Genomic DNA, 24,020 nt, shown 5'->3' on the forward strand with positions numbered 1-24,020 from the left:
CAGTGGCTACTTCTATGCCTCCGGCTCTTTCCAGGGGTCAGTGGGGCACCTGTGTGGAGTCCCCCAAGCAGCTGTCCACAGTTGCGTCAAGCTGGTGACAGAAGCTCTGTTCAGGCGGGTATTTACTTTCATTCATTTCCATACGGATGAGGCCAGCCAGGCTGAGTGAGTCAGAGGCTTTGCAGCGATTGCTGGCTTCCCCCGTGTCCAGGGTGCTATAGACTGTACACATGTAGCCATCAAGGCGCAAGCAAGTGAGCCTGGTGCCTTCGTCAACAGGAAGGGCTTCCACTTCAAGAATGTGCAGATAGTGTGAGATCACAGAATGCTGATTCTGCAAGTTTGTGCAAGATACCCTGGCAGCTCCCATGATGCGTACGTCCTGAGACACTCCCAGGTGTCGAGGCTCTTCAGTGCTCCAGCCCGACTGGATGGATGGCTGTTTGGTGACAAGGGCTATCACTTGAAAAGGTGGCTCATGATGCCTCTCCGCCACCCAAAACAGAGGCGGAGCAGTGGTACAACAGGAGCCATGCCTCCACAAGGGCATTGGTAGAGAGAACCATAGGTCTTCTGAAGATGCACTTCCAACGCCTGGACCATTCTGGACCATGCACTGCAATACCCCCCAGAGCTGGTGTGACTGATTGTGTTTGCATGCTGCACTCTCCACATTCTGGCACTGGTAAGGGGGGACCCACTGGAGGAGGAGGTTATTGATGCAGCTGCACAGGCCACAGAGGATGAGTCCAGTAGTGAATCAGAGGAGGATCATGGTGAGGAGAATGCTGAGTGCATGGATCCAGACTTCAATAATCTCTAGGGGGGCAGGGACACCAGAGATACCTTGATCCAATGCTCCTTCAGCTAGGCTGCCAAATAAGAGTTACCACCTCATGCCAGGGCTGCTGCCATCACCCTGAATCGCAGAAATGACCCTTTCCATTGCCCCCAAGATACACTCAGTGCCTGTGCAATAATGTTTCGTGCCACCCACGTCCAGCATTACATACCGGCTTACCCTGCACCTACAAACCAAATTAAGCATACTCAGGCCAATAACGCAAAAGCAAATGTAATTTAATGTTGGAACTCACATATTATTGAACAGAACAATCTCTGGTGTTGTTGGTCACATCATTAAAAAAAATAAAACAAAATAGAGGAACAAAAGATCACCCGTAACCACTCCATCTTGTGCTTAAGGTGCTTTAACCTTACGTTTACGAGTGCTACATGTAGGTGCTCCCCCCTCGCTGGCACCAACATTGGAGACAGCCTACTGACCTTGGCAGTCATCCTTTGGCCAGTGGACCCTGTGCTGGCCCCGTCTGGGATGGAGCAGCCAGTGCCATGGCTGGCATCTCCCCAGTCGTTGCAGCCTCATCAGTTGACGTGGTCACTGGCAGAGGGGTGGAGGAGCTGCTACCATCATCCGGAGTGCCCTGAGAGGAGCCTGCAGAGATGACAAGCAGCTCGTGCACCAACGTGAGGTTGCTGTGGACCTCCCTGCTTGCCATTGATGGATGTGCACCTAGCTGGGATACTGGGTGCTCCATCCATCTCACATACAGACACTGCAAGCTGAGGTCAATGCCTGTGTGAGGGCTTGCAGGTCCAAATGCAACCTTAGGAACCCCTGATTCTGTTCCTGGAGCAGCCTCTTCATGAGAGTTGCCACGTTCTCCATGGAGGAGGGATTGCGCTCGGCCATGAGGGTCAACATAGTGCTCACGCTCCGCAGGGACTCCTCTACAGAGACCATGGCACACATACCCTCTTGAATCTCTTGCAGTTCCTCCTGCCCACCCCGCTGGACATCCAGCATATGCTGCCTAATGGATGACTCCAGAGCCTTTGGCTGAGCATCATCCTAGTCTCCAACAATCCTCCGACTGCTGGCGCCCTGGGTACTCTCTGCCTCCGCCTGCACCTCAAGCGAGTGTGAAGTGCCCTCACCAATGTGCACCGGGATACTAGCCGCCGAACTAATACCCACCGAGGTGCTTGTATCTGCGCTGTTGTCTGGTTCCGAGAATGGATGTGACGCAGGTGCTTAGGAAGCAGGGTGGTCCTCCAGTTAGGGTTAGTTCCTGGGGGTCCTGCGCTTGCCTGCTTGGTGGCAGATCTAAGGGAGAAGAAGGACATGTCATGACACTCTCACTGCGCATTCCCAGCACCCTGGTGAGACAATGGATATCTGCATCATGATGCTAAACAAAAATAAAAATACCTGGAAAACCTCAGCAGGTCTGGCAGCATCTGCGGAGAGGAGAGGATGCTGCCAGTCCTGCTGAGTTTTTCCAGGTATTTTTATTTTTATTTTTGTTTTGGATTTCCAGCATCTGCCGTTTTTTGCTTTTTGCTTGCATCATGATGCTATTGTCTTTCAATGATCAATGAGGAAACCAGTCTGGAGGCTCTAATCAATGATGAGATTGCGCAAGGTTGTTTGCAGCATCTGAAACTCTCACCTCAGTGCGCTGCACTCTTATCTTCGTCTGACACCCCAGACTCACCGCAGCCAGTTGATCAAGGTGCATGGCACCTCTCAAGCTCCAAGGCCTACTGCTTGCACTGGGAGAGGATGAGGAGATGTGGTGTCCTCTGCCAGTCCATGACCTCTCAATATTTTTATGGCATGTCTTCTCCTGAAAGGACAGAGGAGCATTGATTAGTTCACTCTCTACCTGCAGCGCCATTGCAGCCAACCCCAGCTGGGGAGCACCTTGCAGGGCAGGTCCGAGTCGTTGTCCTCAAAGCACAAGGCGCTCAGTTTAAGCAGCCAGGGCTCAGCTGCTTGGCCAGCCGTGGCGTGATTGACAGTTGGCACTCAGGCTCTAACACCCCTGAGCTCCATGGGGGGATGGCCAGCTCAAAACAATTCAACACACTGACCCATGCCAACACGGTATTCACCCTTCCTGAGTGCAGCAGGCCATTGAAGTGCCGCACCACATCGTGACTGCTCACCCGGGCTGCCACCTCCTCCATGCCCTCTTTGTGAAGTGTGGTGGCCGCCTCCTCCCATCTCTGGGGACAAGGGTGTCCCTTCTGGCAGCCACCGCCTCTAGGAGGAAGGCGAGGCACTCATCGGAAAAACGGGGCGCCGAGTGCCCAGCCGACCTCACCTCCCACCTGGTCTCTACATCTTTGTTTGCAGCCATGTCGCTGCTGCAACTCTGACAGGCTGCCTGCGCCGTTTTTGAACCAGCCTCCGGGTCGCCATTGGACCTGGTGGCCAACGGGCCCCCGCCTCTGCCTGACCCTTCTCGGATGTTCGGCATTTGGCATTCACACTGGGCGAGCCTTAATTGGCCCACCAGCGTGAAACCGCAGTTGGGCCCTGATCGTGGACAGTGGTCGGTTTCCAACCACTAAGCTTCTGTTTAGAATTTTGGGGCCATGGCTGACCTCAATACCCTGGCCATGGTTCTGCACATGTTCAGGCTGAAATTCTAAGGTTCCTGCTCCACTAACAGAATATCGTGAAGCTTGACATAGCTATTGACTGATTAAAGCATTGACCCAAGCCAAATTATGAGGATGGGGTCATTTAGATAATCAATCTGTTCAGTTTAGACACGGGGGGAAAAAGTATATAGATCTTGGAAAGGGTTTAGTGCAGATTCATCGGAATGATACCAGGGCTTAGAGGGTTAAATTATGAGGACAAATTATATAATCTTTTTTTGTATGTCCTTAAATTTAGAAGATTGTGGAGTGATCTAATCAAAGTCTCTAAAATGCTAAAAAGATACAATAGACTAGATACAAAGAACCTATTTCCTCTGATAGGGAAAACCAGAACGAAGGACCATAATCTGAAAATTGGAGCTCAGCTATTTAAGAATGAAATTAGGAAGCACATTTTCGCAGATATAGTATAAGTCTTGAACATTCTCCCACAAAAGATGCAACATCAATTGAAATTTTCAAGGCTGAGATTGATAGGTATTTGTTGGTTAAAAATATGAAGGGATATAAGTTGAGACACAGATCAAGCATGAGGGATCAAGTTTGAGGGAGAGAAGAATGGGTCCAAGCCTAGTATTTTAAACTTAAATAAGGACAATTATGAGGGCATGAAAGCAGAGCTAGCGAGAGAGAACTGGCAAATGAGGTTAAGGGATAGGTACATAGAGATGCAGTGGCAAACTTTTAAAGGGATATTTCAGAATACACAGAATAGACGCATTCCAATGAGAAAGAAAACTTCCAAGGGGAGAACCCACCATCCATGGTTAACTAAAAAGTTAAAGACAGTATCAGACTTAAAGAAAAAGCATATCATTGCGCAAAGATGGGTGGCAGGTCAGAATATTGGACCAAATATAAAGAACAACAAAGAATGACAAAAAGATTAATAAGGATGGAAAAATTACAGTACGAGTGAAAGCTAGCTGGAAATATAAAGATGGATAGTAAGAGTTTCTATAGATATTTAAATAAGAAAAGAGTTAACAAAGTGAGCTTTGGTCTCATAGAAATTGAGTCTGGGGGATAATGGAAAGTAAGGAGATGGCAGTTGAATTGAACAGGTATTTTGCATCGATTTTCACTATAGAGTATATGAGGAACATCCCAGAAATAGCTATAAGTCAGGAAATGGAAGGGAGGGAGGAACTGATGAAAACTACAATCACCAGAGAAGTGGTATTGAGCAAATTGTTGGAGCTGTGGGCTAACAAATCCCTGGGTCCTGATGGACATCACCCTAAGGTCTTGATAGAAGTGGCTAGTGAAATAGTTGATGCACTGCTTTTAATTTTCCAGAATTTCCTAGATTCAGGGAAGGTTCCATTAGATTGGAAAATAGCAAATGTAACTCCTTTATTCAAAAAGGGAGGGAGATAGAAAGCAGGAAACTATAGACCAGTTAGCTTAACACCTGTCATAGGGAAAATGTTAAAAACTATGATTAAAGATGTTACAGCAGGGCACTTAGAAAAGTTTAAGGCAATCAGGCAGAGTGAACATGGTTTTGTGAAAGGGAAATCGTGTGTAACCAATTTATTGGAGTTCTTTGAAGGAGTCACATGTGTTGTGGATAAAGGGACTGTACTGTACTTAGGTTTCCAGAAGGCATTTGATAAGGCACCATGTCAAAAGTTATTGCAAATAAAATCACTTGATGTAGGAGGTACCATATTGGCATGGATAGAAGATTGGCTAGCTAACAGGAAACAGAGGGTAGCTATAAATGGGTCTTTTTTCTGGTTGGCAGAATGTAATGAGTGGTATGCCACAGGGCTGTGACCTCAACTTTTTACAATTTATATAAATGGCTTGGATGAAGGGACAGATGGAATGGTTACAAAATTTGCTGATGACACCAAGATAGGTAGGAAATTAAGTTGTGAAGAGGATGTAAGGAGGCTACAAAGTGACATTGATGGGTTAAGTGAGTGAGCAAAGACCTGCCAAATGGATTATAATGTGGGTAAATGTGAAATTGTCCATTTTGGCAGGAAGAATATAAAAGAAGCATATAATCTAATGGTGAAAGATTGCAGAGCTCTGAGATTCAGAGGGATCTGGGTGTCCTAGAACATGAATCACAAAAGGCTAGTATGCAGGTACAGCAAGTAATTAGGAAAGCTAATGGAATGTTATCATTTATTGCAATGGGAATTGAATACAAAAGTAGGGAGGTTACGCTTCAGTTGTACAGGGCCCTGGTGAGACCACATCTGGAATACCGTGTACAGTCTTGGTCTCCTTGTTTAAGGAAGGATGTAAATGTGTTGAAAGCAGTTCAGAGAGGGTTTACTAGGCTAGTACATGGAATGGGTGGGCTTATGAGGAAAGATTGGACAAATTAGGCTTGTATCCACTGGAGTTTAGGAGACTTGATCAAAACCTTTAAGGTCCTGAGGGGTCTTGACAGAGTGGATGTGAAGACGATGTTTCCTCTTGTGGGTGAATTTAGTACTAAAAATAGTGGTTTAAAATTTTCTTAAAATTCGTGGTTTAAAAATAAGGGGTTGTTCATTTAAGACAATTTTTTTCTCTCAGAAGGTCATGAGTCTTTGGAACTGTCTTCCTCAAAAGACAGTGGAAGCAGAGTCTTCGAATATTTTAAAGACAGAGTTAGATAGGCTCTTGATTAACAAGGGGGTGAAAGATTATCGGGGTAGGTGGGGGGTTACAATCAGATCAGCCATGATCTTATTGAATAGTGGAAAAGGCTTGAAGGGCTGAGTGACCTCCTCCTGCTCCTAGTTCGTATGCATGTTTGTATGTTCATATGATCTAATCACACAGAAGAAAAGATTCCAGGATTGGAAGGCATATGGATAGCATAATCCTGTTCCATAGGAACAGGAGGCCCATGCTTGTAGATGTACAATAATGATGTCTGTTTAGTGTTCCTCCTGGAAAGCCGGAGCAGCACCTACCACTCGCATGGGAGACAATAGGGATCCTGATAAGGCTGAAGTCATCTTCAAAACTATTTAATTTTACCAAAGGTAAACAAAAATCCTTTATTACGGAGTTAATTGATTGCCTTTAGACTGATTTCAACAGCCCTGCAAGTTATTTTGGAACTTTAGTAGGCTCACAGTAGGACCCAAAAGGTTCTCAGCAGGTGTGGCTTCCACAGTGCCAAAGGAGGGTATTTTGCCCAGAATTCCCAGGATAGCTGTCAAACATGCCCTCATAATTGGGCTGTAGACGTGCTGGGTTCAGGAACAAAATTTGTCTCTCACTCTCCCCCGGGATCAGAATGTTATTGGGACAGGAACCTTGAAAATTCAGGTGCCATTATAAGCTACTTCACTTTCATAGGTAATCCACTGAACTTGTCCCCTTTCCTAAACGAGGAAGTTCAACCCATTGTAAACTAAATTCACATAATTCACTATTCATGTATACTGTTTTGAATGTTAAGATGTTTAAATCCAAACACTAATGTTGGAGGTAATTTGGTCAAATGCACTCCTGGTACGAAGCCTTATCCGATGGGAATTGAGACATGTAAGTTCAAATGCTACCCGCCCATGCAGCCCCCAGTGATTTGCAATTCTTTAATTTTAATGCATTTCTGATGAGCACTGGGGGCATGCGAAACTCCAAGTGAGCAGCACAATTTCCTAAAGGCTTGAGAATAAAATAAAACCAAACAAATAAAAAATGGCTTTAAAATGTGAACATCCTGAAGCACAGTAATAATAACTAACCCTTTCTTTTAGGCCTTTACCGAAAAAGAATGAACCTATAAACTTCACCAAATTAATTACTAATGGATATGCTGAAGACTGGATTCAGCAGCGAAAGGAATGGAAGAAGATTCAACCAAATGTAAAGATTAAAGAACCTGGAGGTAATGTTTTCCAGATGTTTTAGCGTTTCTATCATACTATGGTAAAATATGATTTTACTCCCAGTCATTGCATAGGGAGTGATTGAAGACCAAGTGCCTTCCTGTTCTGGTCTACTTGCAGTTTTCCTATTTTCAGATAAAATGATATTGATAGGGACTTGAAGGCAGAGCAGGAATAATGTGCAGGCAAAGAAGGAAAAAATATATATCTGTACTAAAACTGATATGTGACAGAAAAGTGAAGTATGGAGTTAAGATAGTTCTTTACAGAAATGGAGACAAAAATCAAACAGGAAATCAAACGTTGACATTAGTGGATTTCCTGTGGGCCAGTTCAAGAGTATCACTGAGAGGGGTCTAGACATGCTTAATGTCATCATTTCAGGATGGGCTAGTCTATCAATCTACAAAATTACAACATTGTGTTTCAACTGGCATTCTCCCATAAAATTCTAATCACATCACTCTTAAGAATTGTGTGTGTTAACCAGACATCCATGTTTATTCCAGGAGCACTCAGTCTTCTGCATAAGGACTTTACCATTCAGTATCAGTTGAAAAAGATTGCACAGAATATAGTAGCAAAGCTTCACATACTTTTCAATCTGTGGAATTCACTCTATAGAACTATGCATCTTGTATAGGAACTTCTGTAATGAGAAAAGACCATAAGGCCAAGGAATCCTATTCCTTTCACAGAGAATATGCTCTGATGCTCTATTATGGACTCTATCCATACCATTTAATCTTCTGAGAAAAGATTCTGCAAGGTTTTTTTTTCTGTTCCTAATGGGTACATCAGGTAACATTTCAGAATATACACCTCATTTTACATTGTGTGTTATCCATACTTGACTGATTGCCACACAGTAGTTGTGCAAACATGCAACGTGAAGAGTGAAGAATGTTGTTACAGACTGGAGAAATTTAACTGCAAATCTGGAGCACACTAAATCCTTTACAGTTCAAGACTAACGGATGACTGGAAAAAAAAAATGACATTTTGGTCAGGGAGACTATCATTTGGGAATACCATCTACATTTTCAGCTAGATATACTGGCAACTGCAATTGGCAGTATTTCCTTATGTATGCAATCAAGCAAATTTCTCAAGTTCACAAAAGGGATAGATACTTCATTGTTCCCAAAAGATCAGGAGTTGGCTGTCTCACTGAAATCTCGAAAAAACAAAACAAATTCCTCAAAACAGAAAGGCTGAAAATGGTAACAGTGCCTCAAGCCAGACAATGCACACAAAGCTTGCTGGCAAAAATGATGTTCAAGCATACTTACTTACCCTTGCCATTTGTCCTTGGTATTGCAGGTACAGACAGCTTCTATTTTGTCTCTCCTCAGCCTCTACAGTGATCACAAATGTTCATGTTCATCTCACATGGCTGCAAGTGAATGTTTATTTTTACATTATTGACTGGCTTACAGAAGCTCTGTGTTTATACTGTCTGTACGACTGTCTGTCAGCCATTCATCATACTTAAGGAACTCAGCTTCATTGTCAAACTAAAGGAAATCTCATCTAAGGGTCAAACCAGGATATGATGCATTTAGATGATTGTGCCAAACTATCATGGGAGAGGTCTTCTTGTTACCAGACTGCTTTATAGTTCTTCAGAGACTGACATTTGCTCTTTGTGAGCATTTAAGAGTCTAAGCAGAACATTGGCTATGTGTTCTAAGTCTTATGGTTGCCTCCAACTTTATTGTTATAAATGCCCAGCTGTTTATAAAACCCCTTCTGTGGAATCTGCTGTATTAGTTGTCTCCTTGTAGGTTAATGTTAATGCATTGTGCAGCAGGACAAGGAAATAGAAATAGTGGTTCCAAGAGCTAAATGTTCTCTATCACTTTCTTGGCTGATGTTGATACTGGATCCTTCTTGTATTAATGAGGCAATCAAATACAAAGCAACATGATTCAAGCATGATGAATGATCAGCAAATCCATCTATCATCAACTTCAAAACTGACAGTAACATTGGTTGAGATATTTACAAACTGTTACTGGTAAATCAGTTTGTCTCTGAACAATATCTCAATGTTTGTCCAATCCACCAATAATCAAAATGGAACTCATTCTCAGTCAGTCTGTAGAGAAACAATGTGGCTTCCTCATTAATACTTTAATTATGATGGGATATTCTCAGCACAGCAATTAACTAGGATAGAAAATATTACAGCAGGCTAACTCAGCTACCTAGAAGTTCAACCTTATGGGTAAAAGAATCACATCAAAGTAATCCATGAAATCCTCCAGATGTGAGGTGACTGATGATCCAGGTATCAGCTTTGCCAGACAATTATCAACAGCCTTGGTTTTGCCCAAACAGGAAACTGGATGATCTTTCCATCTCTCAAAATGGATAGCAAAACCTCATAACATAGATGGTAGAGAGCATTCTTCACAACCACACCCCTGATGAGAAAAAGAGGTTGATTATAGTTCCCTCACTCTCCAGATTGCGCTCAATAGTTGTGTTAATGGAGTGAGATTTGGTACCATAACATTAGTGCCAGTTTCTGGGGCTGCCAGTTTTGTTGGCGGAGAAGGGAATTTGCTGGCAACAACAGCTGGCATCTCAAGCAGCTGGACATCTCATATCCTGTGTAAAACATGGAAGGGAGCAGTGCATTGCAGTTTTCTAGACTTTGGTGTGATCCTAGCACACCTATGGGGGTCACTAAAAGACCTGCAGGCAGGTAACCCTTTACCTCACAGATTTTAGAGATAGGTTTTTAGGCCCTTTTAGTATTTTTTTATTTTTCCTGCTGGTACTTCGGCTTTCAAGAACATTGTGTCAGTTGTCATCGTTTAAATGCCCTAAGGTTTCTTTACCAGCACTAGTAGGCTGGCTGGTAGGAATACTCAAAGCTGACATATTTAGGGAAAAAAAGAGCAGCTGCAGAAGAATGGTAGGCAGCTCATATGATCAAAGAGGTACGCCCATGGCCTGCTGCTGCTACCTGCACCTGCATCAGCGTACCTCACTTTGGTAGACATGCTGTTCCTGTTTTCAAAGGCAATCATAAGAGAAAATCCCTGGTAGCATCACTATGAGATGTAAAAGCATGGTCAGCCATTCTCTGTAAGGTGCTTCAACAGCACCTCGATTGTAGCTTGCCATGCTTTACTTATTATTGTATGAAAAATGACATACTAGTGTGGTCATAAGGTGGTCATGTCACAGCATCTAATGTGCCATCAACCATTTCTACAGGCCCTGGAAAACCTGCCTGGGAATTACCATAGAAACCTACTTTCTCAGTTTCTAGGTTAGCAGAGGGGCAGAGGCTGAGCTGTACCCTCTGCTGAAAAGAAATATACTGCTGTTATGCAGTTTAGAGTTTACATATATGCAGAGAAATGAATGAATAGTTATAGCCTGAAACTTGGTTACATCTTCTTAAGAACATAGGAATATAGGTAGGAACATAGAAGCAGGAGTAGGCCATTTGACCCTTTGAGCCTGCTCTGGCATTAAACCAGATCATGGCTGATCTTCTACCTAAATGCCATTTTCCCACACTACCCACATATCCCTTGATATCTTTAATATCTAGAAATCCAACAATCTCTGTCTTGAACATACTCAATGACTGAGCCTCTATAACTCCCTGGGAAAGAGAATTCCGGAAATTCACCATCCTCTAAGACATTTCTCCTCATCTCAGTCGTAAATGGCCTACCTCTTATTTTGGGACTGTGTCACCTGGTTCTAGACCCCCACAGCCAGGGGAAACATCCTTTCTGCATCTACCCTGTTGAGCCCTGTAAGAATTTTGTATGCTTCAGTGAGATCACCTCTCATACTTACAAATTCTAGAGAATACAGGCCCAGTCTCCTCAATCTCTCATCATAGGACAATCCTTCCATCTCAGGAATCAGTTTGGTGAACCTTTGTTGCACTCCTTCTATGGCAAGTTAATCCTTCCTTAGGTAAGGAGACCAAAACTGTACACAATACTCCAGGTGTGATCTCACCAAGGCTCTATACAACTGCAACAGGACTTCTTTATTCCTGTACTGAAATCCTCTTGCAATAAAGGCCAACATACCATTCACCTTCCTAATTGCTTTTGCACCTGCATGCTAGCTTCCAGTGACTTATGAAGAAGGAAACCCAAGCCCCTTTGGACAACAACATTTTGCAGTCTCTTACCATTTAAGAAATACTCTGCATTTCTGTTTTTCCTACCAAAGTGGATAACTTCAATTTTTTTTTCAACGTTATTTGCCATCTGCCATGTTCTTGCCCACTCACTCAGCTTGTCCAAATTCCTTGGAAGCCTCTTTGCATCCTCCTCACAACTCACATTCCCACCAAGGTTTGTGTCATGAGCAAACTTGGAAATGTTACATTTGGTCCCCACATCCAAATCATTTATATAGATTGTGAATAGCTGGGACCCAAGCACTGATCCTTGCAGCACCCCACTAGTCACAGCCTGCACCCTTGAGAATGATGTGTTTATTCCTATTCTCTGTTTTCTGTCCATTAACTAGCCTTCAATCCATGTCACTATATTCCCCCAATCCCATATGCTGTAATTTTGCTTCCTAACCTCTTGTGTGGAATCTTATCAAAAGCCTTCTGAAAATCCAAACACACCACATCCACTGATCCTCCCCTATCTATTCTGCTAGTTGCATCCTCAAAAAACTCCAACAGATTTGTCAAGTGTAATTTTCCTTTCATAAATCTATGTTGACTCTGCCCAATCCTACCATTATTTCTAAGTGTCCAGTTATCACATCCTTTATAATAGATTCTAGCATTGTCCCTATTACTGATGTTAGGCTAAAAGTCTATGGTTGCTTATTTTCTCTGTCCCTCCTTTTTTAAATACAGTCAACTTCTGTCATTCATGACCTCCTCTATCGTCAATTCGTTTACCGCCGTGAATGTGTATGTACACCAAACTGTGGTTCACAGCCCCAAAACTTTGCTTATCCACGGTTTAGAATGTTAAACTCTCACCTTTCCCATGTCTTTCCCACACAGAAAGTGTGCATTGCGTATATGCCATCTCCATGCATGCACAACTTCACCATTCGCAATTCCACCCTTCATAAGATTTCACAGGGATAGAACCCAACAAATGATGGGAGTTTACTGTAGTGACGTTCCTTTTGCAACCTTCCAATCTGCAGGAAGATGACCACCAATGCATCTGCTATATCTGCAGCCACCTTTTTCAACACTCTGCGATGTAGATCATCAGGTTCTGGGGATTTATCAACTTTCGGTCCCATTAATTTCTCGTTAGCCCCTTGGTTCTCTAGTATTTCAGGGAGGTTTCTTGTATCTTCCTTCGCAAAGACAGACATGAAGGACGGGATCTGCCAGTCCCGTCCACTGGCGGGATTTACTGGTGCTGCCGAAGTTGATGGAATGTTGGTTGGCTCACTGCATCCGCTGCCGTGGGTCTGGTAAATCTCGGCCAAAATATTTGTTTAGTTCCTCTACCACGTCCTTAGTCCCCATTATAAATTACCCTGTCTCTGCCTGCAATGGACTCACATTTGTCTTTACTAATCTTTTCCTTTTTACTTACTTGTAAAAGCTTTTACAGTCTGTTTTTATGTTTCTTGCTAGTTTATCTTCACATTCTATTTTCTCTTTCTTTATCGGTTTCCTGGCCCTCCTTGGCTGAATTTTAAAATGCTCCCAATCCTCAGGCTTACTAATTTCTTTTTAGCAACTTTATAAGCCTCTTCCTTTAAGCCAATATAATCCTTACCTTCTTGTTATCCATGGTTTGATGCTGGGTTTTTGTGCCTCCAAAGATTGTAAATTTGTTGTAAACCATTTATTTATTCTTTAAATGCTAGCCATTGCCTGTTTACTATCATTATTTTTAATGTAATTTTCCAACCTACAGATGACTTGCCCCTCATACCTCTGTAGTTTTCTTTATTTAAATTTAAGACCTTAGTTTCAGATAGGACTACATCACTTTCAAACTTAATGTAAAATTCTATCATTTTATGGCCACTCTTCCTTCAAAGCTCCTTTACAACAAGATTATTAATTAGCCCTTTCTCATTGCACAAAATAGTAGACCTAAAATAGCCTGTTTTCTAGTTGATTCCTCAACATACTGTTCTAGAAAAGCATCTTGTATGCATTCCAGGAATTTGCCCTCCACAGCATTAGTGCCAATTAGGTTTATCCAGTCTATATGTAGGTTGAAGTTGCCATGATTACTGTATTACCCTTGTTACATGCACCTCTAATTTCCTGATTTATACCGTGCCCTACATTATCACTACTATTTGGATTCCTATAAACAACTCCGACTAATGTTTCTTAGCCCCACCCAAAACTGATTCTACATCTCGACCTTCTGATCTAAGATCTCATCCTTTATTAACTGTGATACCACCCCACCTTTTCCTTTTTGCTTAACATTCCTAAATATCAAATATCCTTAAAGATTCATTCTCAGCCTTGGACACCTTAATTCACAGTATTACAGGAATGCATCAGGTCTGACCAATGAGATGATGTTGTGGAATGATATAGCACAATCATCCTCACATATATCTCATGCAGCAACACCTTGACTTCATCAGCCCTGCATTGATGTTCGGCTGGACTGTCACTGGTCTGCAGTGCCAAGTGTGCACCAAGTCATCCCTCCTGTCCACCCTTCTTAGTGCTCTCCCCTGAGCCAGAAGTGAGAGCATTAATTCAAATCCCTACCCAGGTCTCCAGGCTGATATCTTTAGTACAGTCCAGAAGGAGGTAGTCATTTGGTAGTATAGAACTTGAGTATTGCAGAAAAAAGAGATATGTCAAAGCTCTTTGTCTTGCACTCATCAGGACACTTTGTAAGAATACCAATATAAAGGAAAACAATAATTTATGCTGTATGAGAACAGAATGCTGATTGGTTGGCAAGTGGACTCTGACTGTTAGAGGCATTGCCATGGAGAAGACACCATGCTGGTGACTGACAATTAATTGCCAAGCATTGTTTGAAATTTAAACCAGGCAGCTTGAACCCTAATTGGTCAAGGCATTCCTCAGGACAATGTTAGTATTCTTGCGAAGTGTCCTGATGAGTGCAAGATGAAAAGCTTCAACATGTCTCTTTTTCAGCAATACTGACGGAGGTATTAAATGGAGGCCCCATCTGTCGTTTGAGATGTATATTATAGATTATAACATCTTTCAAGAAAAGCAGGGTGCTCTCTCAGTATCTTGGCAAATTCAACATTGTATCCACACCAAAAAAAATCCCGTTTTGGTGCCAATTATTTATGAATTTAAAAAAATCTCGGTTGAAAAATGTTGTGTGTATATGTCTTGTGTATGTACACAATGGGGGAGCGAACATAATTGGAAATGCTATAAACTAATGAAAATTCTATCTGCAGACCTGGTTCCTCTCGATGAGTTCCAGGAGAAGTTAGAAAAAAAAGAACTTCTTAGAAATACAAAGTCACGGGGAAGAAAAGCTATTTCCACTAAAGGGGACCAAAATGTAACCTTCAGAGACCCAGTGAATGATTCTAAGGCTAAAACACCATTTATTCTGAACAAGTAAGTCAGTCTTATACCACCCTAAAACATTCTCAATAATCTTTTATAATAGCTGTTCTTGTTATTCTGGAATCCTGAGCAAAGTCCCCACAGCATTGTCTTTGGGAGTTAGTATGTCACTGCAAGGGCATGACAGATTTTTTTTGAAATCTACATTAGAAATATATATTGTTTATGTATCTTTCATTAAACATTATAGCATTTTAACAAAGTAAATAGTGAGGGACGTCTGTATAGCAGGACAGATCACCCTTTAAGCATGAAACATCACACCCTTTCTTTGTTAAAATATGCTCTTGATATCATCATTGATTTTTGGATCTCATAATCTCTTTGGTATTTCACTACCAAACTCTCATTGGTAATTTTTTTAATGAATCTATATGGTCAGTGAACTCTAGTATTACTCCTATTGTTAATGGCAAATTTCTAAATAGCCAATCTTTGACAATGGCAAGGAAACCTATGATTCATTTTCATGATTCTAATCACTCTGATCATACTGTGACGCCTACTGCAACCTACTTGTCTGGTATCAGAACATGTGATGTTTGTTTGAGAAATACCTTGTGTGATAGTGGTGATGATACCCAAAACACAAGTTAAAAATTAAATGTGAGCAAATATTCATTTCTGGTCCCACTCACATGGCCAGAATCTTGTTCTCACATGAGAGTCCCAATGATGGACCCAAAAGTGGGATAGGGTGGGAGCAAAGAGTTCCCAAAAGGACTGTCCCCCCTCAACCCTGCTGGAAGGCCACCAGGGTTTACCTGGTAGTTTTCACACATGGCAGAGGGCCCACTTGCTCCCAACTTCCACAAGGGGTCATGATTGAGTTTTGATTCAACAGGAAGCTTTTCAACCTCAAGAGGCTTAGAGCCAAGACTAAGGTGACCCTTCAATATATCCACAACTTACAAAATGCTGCCAACTGTGCAGCTGTGGCCCACACTGCAAGCGAAATTCAGACTACTCTCAACATCTTCAACTCTGGGTTGGCCTCTCATTCAATATCACCAAGACCAAAATCCTCTATCAGCCCTGCCCTGGACAAGCACCTACATCTCCAGCTGTTGATATTGATCGGGAGACTTTAGAAATCATTAACACTTCCCATATCTCAGCAGCTACCTTTCCCAAAAGGTCACTATCAAAGAGGAGATCCAACACAGAATCAGCTATGCCAGCACATGCAGCCTTCCAAAAATTGCTCAACTAGGTCTTCAACAACAGAGCACAAAGGCTTTAGTTTAAACACTTGCTGTCACCACCCTCCAAATGGCAGTGAGACTTGTACAACGTACAAAAGACACCTCCGGATGCTGGAGAATTTCCACCAATTCAGGATACTCAAAGTAAAGTTAGGGGAGATGGTGGCATAGTGGTATTGTCACTGGGCTAGTAATCTAGGGACCAAGGCAAATGGCGTTGGGGGACATGGGTTCTAATCCCATCATGGCAACTGATGAAATTTAAATTCAATTAATAATTCAATTGATTATTTAAAAATATGGAATTGAAATCAGTAATGGTGACCATGACAACCATCAATATTGGTGTTCACTAATGTCCTTTAGGGAAGGAAATCTGTCTGGTCTGGACTACATGTGAATCCAAACCCACAGCAATATGGTTCACTCTTAAATGGCCTCGGAAGCCACTCAGTTATACCAAGCTGCTCCAAAATAGTCAAAAAAGAATAAAACCAGATTGACCATCTGGCATTGACCTAGGCACTGAAAGTGACAACAACACACATCTTTCAAACTCCGCTAACATCTTGGGAGAGCTGTCTCATAGACTAGTCAAGCACCAACCTGACAGTCTTACTTGCCATGATAATAGCTGATTGTGGTTGTGGACTCCAGTATTAGATACTATACAGTATTCTGTACTATATATGGGGTCATCTGACCTCGGGGGGGTGGGGGGGGGGAGGGATGTGAAGGTCCATTCTCTCAGGCAGTCATTTGCAATCCTGCAAATTACTCTATCTCGGATGAATGATTCTTCAAGCTCTCCAAATTCACATGATTTAACTCAGTTTCTCAGCTCTGTTATGTACTGACTAATGTTGTCACTGCCTTGCGTGCACATAAAAAATCGGTATCTTTCATACATGATGGGAAGAATTTTCCCCCCCGTTTCCCCCCGAAAGGTTAGAGCCTGTCTTGATAGAGTTCAGGCACTACAGATATGTGTTCATGTTAGGAAAATGTGTTATCAATAAAGTTACCTCAGCTACAATATTGACGGCCTGCGTGCATCATTAAAACAAGGAACAAGACATGGTTAAAAACAAAAAACTGCGGATGCTGGAAATCCAAAACAAAAACAGAAATACCTGGAAAAACTCAGCAGGTCTGGCAGCATCGGCGGAGAAGAACAAAGTTGACGTTTCAAGTCCTCATGACCCTTCAACAGAACTAAGTAAAAATAAGAGAGGGGTGAAATATAAACTGGTTTAAGGTGGGGGGGTGGGGGGAGAGAAGTTGGGGGGGGTTGTGGTTGTAGGGACAAGCAAGCAGTGATAGGAGCAGATAATCAAAAGATGTCACAGACAAAAGAACAAAGAGGTGTTGAAGGTGGTGATATTATATAAAAGAATGTGCTAATTAAGAATGGATGGCAGGACACGCAAGGTACAGATAGCTCTAGAGGGGGTGGAGTGAAATAAGACTAAAAGGGCATAAAAGGTATAGATTTAAACATAATGGAAATTGGTGGGAAAAGAAAAAAAAATCTATATAAATTATTGGAAAAAACAAAAGGGAGGGGGAAGAAACGGAAAGGGGGTGGGGATGGAGGAGGGAGTTCAAAATCTAAAGTTGTTGAACTCAATATTCAGCCTGGAAGGCTGTAAAGTGCCTAGTCGGAAGATGAGGTGCTGTTCCTCCAGTTTGCGTTGAGCTTCACTGGAACAATGCAGCAAGCCAAGGACAGACATGTGGGCAAGAGAGCAGGGTGGAGTGTTAAAATGGCAAGCGACAGGGAGGTCTGGGTCATTTTGCGGACAGACCGAAGGTGTTCTGCAAAGCGGTCACCCAGTCTGCGTTTGGTCTGTCCAATGTAGAGGAGACCGCATTGGGAGCAATGAATGCAGTAGACTAAGTTGGGGGAAATGCAAGTGAAATGCTGCTTCACTTGAAAGGAGTGTTTGGGCCCTTGGACGGTGAGGAGAGAGGAAGTGAAGGGGCAGGTGTTGCATATTTTGCGTATGCATGGGGAGGTGCCGTAGGTGGGGGTTGAGGGAGTAGGGGGTGATGGAGGAGTGGACCAGGGTGTCACGGAGGGAACGATCCCTACGGAATGCCACCAGGGGGGGTGAAGTGAAGATGTGTTTGGTGGTGGCATCAGCCTCCGCATTCAAAGGATCACCTTCCGCCATTTCCGCCAACTCCAGCATGATGCCACCACCAAACACATCTTCCCTTCAACCCCCTGGCGGCATTCCGTAGGGATCGTTCCCTTCGTGACACCTTGGTCCACTCCTCCATCACCCCCTACACCTCCCCATGCATACGCAAAATATGCAACACCTGCCCCTTCACTTCCTCTCTCCTCACCGTCCAAGGGCCCAAACACTCCTTTCAAGTGAAGCAGCATTTCACTTGCATTTCCCCCAACTTAGTCTACTGCATTCGTTGCTCCCAATGCGGTCTCCTCTACATTGGACAGATCAAAAGCAGATTGGGTGACCGCTTTGCAGAACACCTTCGGTCTGTCCGCAAGAATGACCCAGACCTCCCTTTCGCTTGCCATTTTAACACTCCACCCTGCTCTCTTGCCCACATGTCTGTCCTTGGCTTGCTGCATTGTTCCAGTGAAGCTCAACGCAAACTGGAGGAACAGCACCTCATCTTCCAACTAGGCACTTTAGAGCCTTCCGGACTGAATATTGAGTTCAACAACTTTAGATTTTGAACTCCCTCCTCCATCCCTACCCTGTTTCCGTTTCTTCCCCCTCCCTTTTGTTTTTTCCGATAATTTATATAGATTTTTTTTTCTTTTCCCACCTATTTCCATTATTTTTAAATCTATACCTTTTATGCCCTTTTAGTCTTATTTCACCCCACCCTCACTAGAGCTATCTGTACCTTGCGTGTCCTGCCATCCATTCTTAATTAGCACATTCTTTTAGATAATATCACCACCTTCAACACCTCTTTGTTCTTTTGTCTGTGACATCTTTTGATTATCTGCTCCTATCACTGCTTGCTTGTCCCTACAACCACCACCACCCCCCCCACTTCTCTCCCCCCACCCCCCCCCCCCCCCCACCTTAAACCAGCTTATATTTCACCCCTCTCCTATTTTTACTTAGTTCTGTTGAAGGATCATGAGGACTCGAAACGTCAACTTTGTTCTTCTCCGCCGATGCTGCCAGACCTGCTGAGTTTTTCCAGGTACTTCTGTTTTTGAACAAGACATGGTGTCAGAAGTAAACTAAATGCAACAATGGAGGTTCTGGAACCACTGACAGAGCTCAGTTTGGAGGACAATCTTGCTGAAAACTGGAGGAGATTCCAGCAGCGATTCGAGCTGTTCCTCACAGCGACGGGCGGTGATAAAAAAGACGCTCAGGTACAGTTTTCCATCTTTCTTCAAGTAGCAGGGGAAGATCCCTAGATGCCTGTAACACATGCACATTTGAAAATGATGAGAAACAAAATGACTTGAAAAAAATAATGGAAAAATTTGAAGCCTACTGCAGCTCAAAAAAAAACATCGGGCAGGACATTGAGTTCTGAAAGCAGGTGGTGGGATCCGCTCGCTGACACGTAAAATGACACTGGATGATGTCGGGCGGAACTCCTGAGGTCACCCTGCATCATTTCAATTTTCAGGTCAGCGGGGGCGCAGCCGAATCAGCTGTGTACCCGCCGATCTGTCAACAGCCAATTGAGGCCATTTAAAAACTAATTGAAGTACTTAAAGGACCACCCCATCCAATCTTAATGTTGGCGGGCAGGCCGGGAGCCCTGGCGGACTTCAGAAAAAGCATGAAACCTCATCCAATGGTGGGTTGAGGTTTCAGTAGGTTTTTAAAAATTTAATGAAAGTTTAATTAAAAGTGATGGACATGTCCCATCTCATGTGACAGTGTCACATGAGGGGACATATCAGGGAAATTTTATTTTTCTATATTTCACATTTTTGAATTTGGCGCTGATCTCCCTGAGGCAGCCCTTAGCCTCAGGGAGATGAGTGCGCTCTTTCGCACGCATGCGCGAAAGAGCACACTCTTGGCTTAGGGAATCCCCCCTGCCCACACAGGGAGCGCATCCCTGATTGGGGGCGCCAATCAGAGGCCTCACCACACGCGCCCGCTCCTGAACTTCCCCCCAGTGGGGGGAAAATTCTACCCGTCATGTATGAAAGATACCAATTTTTTATGAGCACGTAAGGCAGTGACAACATTAGTCAGTACATAACAGAGCTGAGAAAATGAGCTAAATCGTGTGAATTTGGAGAGCTTGAAGAATCATTCATCCGAGATGGAGTAATTTGCAGGATTGCAAATGACTGCCTGAGAGAACGGCTTTTGAGAGAAGTTGATCTCACACTGGAGAAAGCAATAAATATCTGCAGAGTGGCAGAGACAACAAAATGTCAGATTAAACGGATGACAGAAGATGATAAGCCACACACAGTCAAGCAGTTAGATGCAATTAAATAGAAACAGCCTGGGAAAGAAAAAAATAGACAGCCTGAAGGTAAAAAGAACAAAACTTTTATTAAAACATTTAAATGCAGCCAATGCGGAACAGAGCATTTACCATGTAGTTGTCTGGCCTATTGAAAGCAGTGTAAGAACTGTGATAAACTAAATCAGTTTGCTAAGATGTGTAAATCGAAGAAAGTACACACGATTGCAGATGATGACACAGACTCTGAAACTGAACTTTTCATTGGTGCAACAAATACCAAAGAAGATGAAAGGAAGGTTGATTTAAAAATTGCTGACATGATGGTGAATTTCAAGCTTGACGCAGATGCACCAGCAAATGTTATCCCCATAAGCCTGTATCATAAGATAAGCAAAGAAAAACAGCTAACTAAAACAAAAGTGAAGTTGTCTACTTATACAGGTGAAAAAATTGCTGTGGAAGGCAAGGACACACTTAAAGTGAACTACAAAAAACAGTCTCAAGCACTTCCATTCATAGTGGTGAAACCTGATGCAAAACCCATTATTGAAATCAAAGCTTGTGAAAATCTAAAGCTAACCAAGAGGATAATGACTGTCACCACTGAGATATCCTGAGCGAGTATAAAGATGTATTCCAGGGGATTGGCTGCCTATGGGGAGAACACACCATCAAGATTGACAAATCTGTGACCCCCAAAATACATCCACCCAGGAAAATACCAGTAATGCTGAGAGACCGACTGAAAGCAGAGTTGGACAGAATGGAGAAACTTCAATCATCAAAAAAATTGGAAATCCGACAAAGTGGGTTAATCCAATTGTAATTGTAGAAAAATAAGATGGGAATCTGTGAGTCTGTCTGAATCCCAGAGACCTAAACCAGGCAGTACAAAGAGAGCATTACCAGCTGCCCACAGTAGAAGAGATCACGTGTAAGATAGCTGATGCTAAATACTATTCAGTGTTGGATGCGAATTCAGGCTTCTGGCAGGTCAAGCTGGATGAAGGCAGCTCCTGTCTCTGTACAGCATACTGGGTGATACAGGTTTTTATTCTGACCTTTTGGTATTAATTCAGCTCCGGGGGTGTTGCACAGAACAGTGAAGCAGCAATTTGAAAGGTTAGATGGCGTGGAAACCCATATCGACAATGTGCTGGTCTGGGGAGCCTCAAGAGAAGAACACGACCACAGACTGAGGCAGGTGCTGGCCAGAGCTAGAGAAAGGAACCTCAAGTTGAAGAAGAAAAAGTGCAAAATAGGTCTTCATGAAATCAAGTACTTGGGACATGTGCTAACAAGTGAGGGGCTGAAGCCGGACCAGAGTAAAATTGTAGCAGTCATGAACATGCCACCCCCAGAATGTAAGAAAGATTTGGAGAGGTTTTTGGGAATGGTGACCGATCGTGGGAGCATGTCAGACCTGACAGCATGCCTCAGAGAATTTCTACAAAATGATGTGGAATGGCACTAGGAACAAAGTCACTAGGAAGCTTTGACCAGCCTGAAGGGAACACTGACCCAGGCACCAGTGTTAAAGTATTACGATATCAGTCAGCCAGTCAAGATCTCAGTAGATGCTTCAAAGAGTGGACTGGGAGCTGTTCTCTTGCAAAATGAGGCACCAGTAGCACACACTTCAAAGGCAGTGGTATGCCCAAATAGAGAAAGAAATGCTAGCAATTGTGTTTGGCCTAGAACCCTTACACCAATCTGTCTATGGCAAAGACGTGGAGGTAGAGTCTGATCATAAGCCTTTGGAAGCTCTACTTAAAAAGCCCCTGAACTGTGCACCACCAAGAATCTAAAGATTACTAATGCGTCTGCAGAAGTACCAGGTCAGAGTTAAATATAAACCGGACATTTTACATGCACTCACATAGTCGGCACTTAAGTGCTACATCTGCCACTTCATCAGCTGCAACTAAGGGCTTTGGACATAAACCTCAATGTCCACTCAAACACTCATGACATGTATGTAAAACATGCAAATGCAGAACAAAGGAGCCACCCTCAGTCATGGTAACATATCTGGTTTTAATTTTCATCATCATAAGGTCACACAAAATCAAACCAAAATGTTTTTCAAGCATAAACAAATAATAATTCCCTAATCTAGGGCCAACACAAAAGCACCAGTGAGAAATCCGTGGTATCCTAAGGTGCCTTATGCTTACGTTTACGGGTGCTACATCTTGGTGCCGCCCCATCGCTTGGAGTGGCATCTGAGACAGCCTGCTGACTCTGCTGTCTTGTTGGCCTCAATGACCTTGACAGCCATCCTCTGGCCCGTGGAGCCTGTGCTGGGCCCGCCTGGGAGGGATCTGCCATGTCCACAGCTGGCATTTCCCCAGTCGTCGCAGCCTCACCCGATGAAGTGGTCACTGGGAGGGGGCGGAGCAGCTGTTACCCTCATCCGTAGCACCGTGAGAGGAGCCCACAGATACGACAGGCAGCTGCTCCGCCGACGTAAGGTCGCCCCGGACCTCCCTGCTCACCGTCGATGGATGGGCTACAAGCTGGGAAGCTTGAAGCCCACACCATCTCCCACATTGGCAATGACCAGCTGTGGCTACTGGCACTGTGAGGGCTTGCAGGTCCGAGCATAACCCCAGGAGCACCTGATTGTTCTCTTGGACACCCCTCTCCACGAGAGTCGCCACTCTCTCCACGGAGGAAACATGACGCTCTACCATGAGGCTCATTGCACCACTGATGCTCCGCGTGGACTCCTCCACCACGGACACTAAGTGAAGCATAGTCTCATGCAACACTCCCAGATGCTCCTGCACACCCAGCCGCACTTCCTGCAGCTGCTGCGTCATGGACGACTACAGAGGCACATCATCATGCCCCGACTCAGCATGTGCCTGGTTCCCTGCAGTCCTCCGACTGCTGGCGCCATCGGCATTCTCTGTCTCTGCCAGCTCCTCCAGCGATTGTGAAGTGCCTTCTCCACTGTGCCCCGGGACACTAGCCGATGTTGCAATGCCCACAGATGTGCTAGTATCTGCGCTGGTGCCTGCCTTGCAGAAATGGTGTGACGCAGGTGACAGTTGAGGGCCCTCAGGTGTGAGAAGGGGCATCTGGAATTCCTCCTGGTGGACAGGCTCTGATGATGCAACAAGGGCAGTGGATCAGTTAGCATGCACACAGTGACACACTTCATTCCTTTCCCCCTGGCTCATTATGCGCTCAACCTTCCAGAACCTATGGAAATGAATATTGGTGGGGTGGAAAATAGTCAGGAGGAGACCCTAACATTACAGGCGGATACAGACGGGCTGGTCAGATGGACTAAGAAATGCCAAATGGAATGTTAATCTGGATAAGTGTGAGGTGATGCACTTGGGCAGGAGAAACAAGGTACGGGAGTACATGAGGAATGGTAGGACCGTGGAAAGTAAGGAGGATCAGAGGGACCTTGCTGGATATGTCGACAGGCCCGTTAAGGTAGCGGGACAGGTACATAAG

The 24,020-nt window shown here is 43.8% G+C and overlaps 1 protein-coding gene across 1 annotated transcript in view; it reads left to right on the forward strand.

Moving 5' to 3' along the window:
- The window catches only part of LOC144674362 (uncharacterized protein C7orf57 homolog), a 135,621-nt gene that overhangs the window by 89,945 nt on the left and 21,656 nt on the right, over positions 1 to 24,020 (forward strand). The window contains exon 7 of the mRNA XM_078535753.1: positions 7,197 to 7,327. Coding sequence (XP_078391879.1) covers positions 7,197 to 7,327 — 131 coding nt within the window. The remainder of the gene's footprint in view (positions 1 to 7,196; positions 7,328 to 24,020) is intronic.

This window comes from Cetorhinus maximus, chromosome 3, assembly GCF_964194155.1.
Source record: "Cetorhinus maximus chromosome 3, sCetMax3.hap1.1, whole genome shotgun sequence".
Taxonomy (NCBI): domain Eukaryota; kingdom Metazoa; phylum Chordata; class Chondrichthyes; order Lamniformes; family Cetorhinidae; genus Cetorhinus; species Cetorhinus maximus.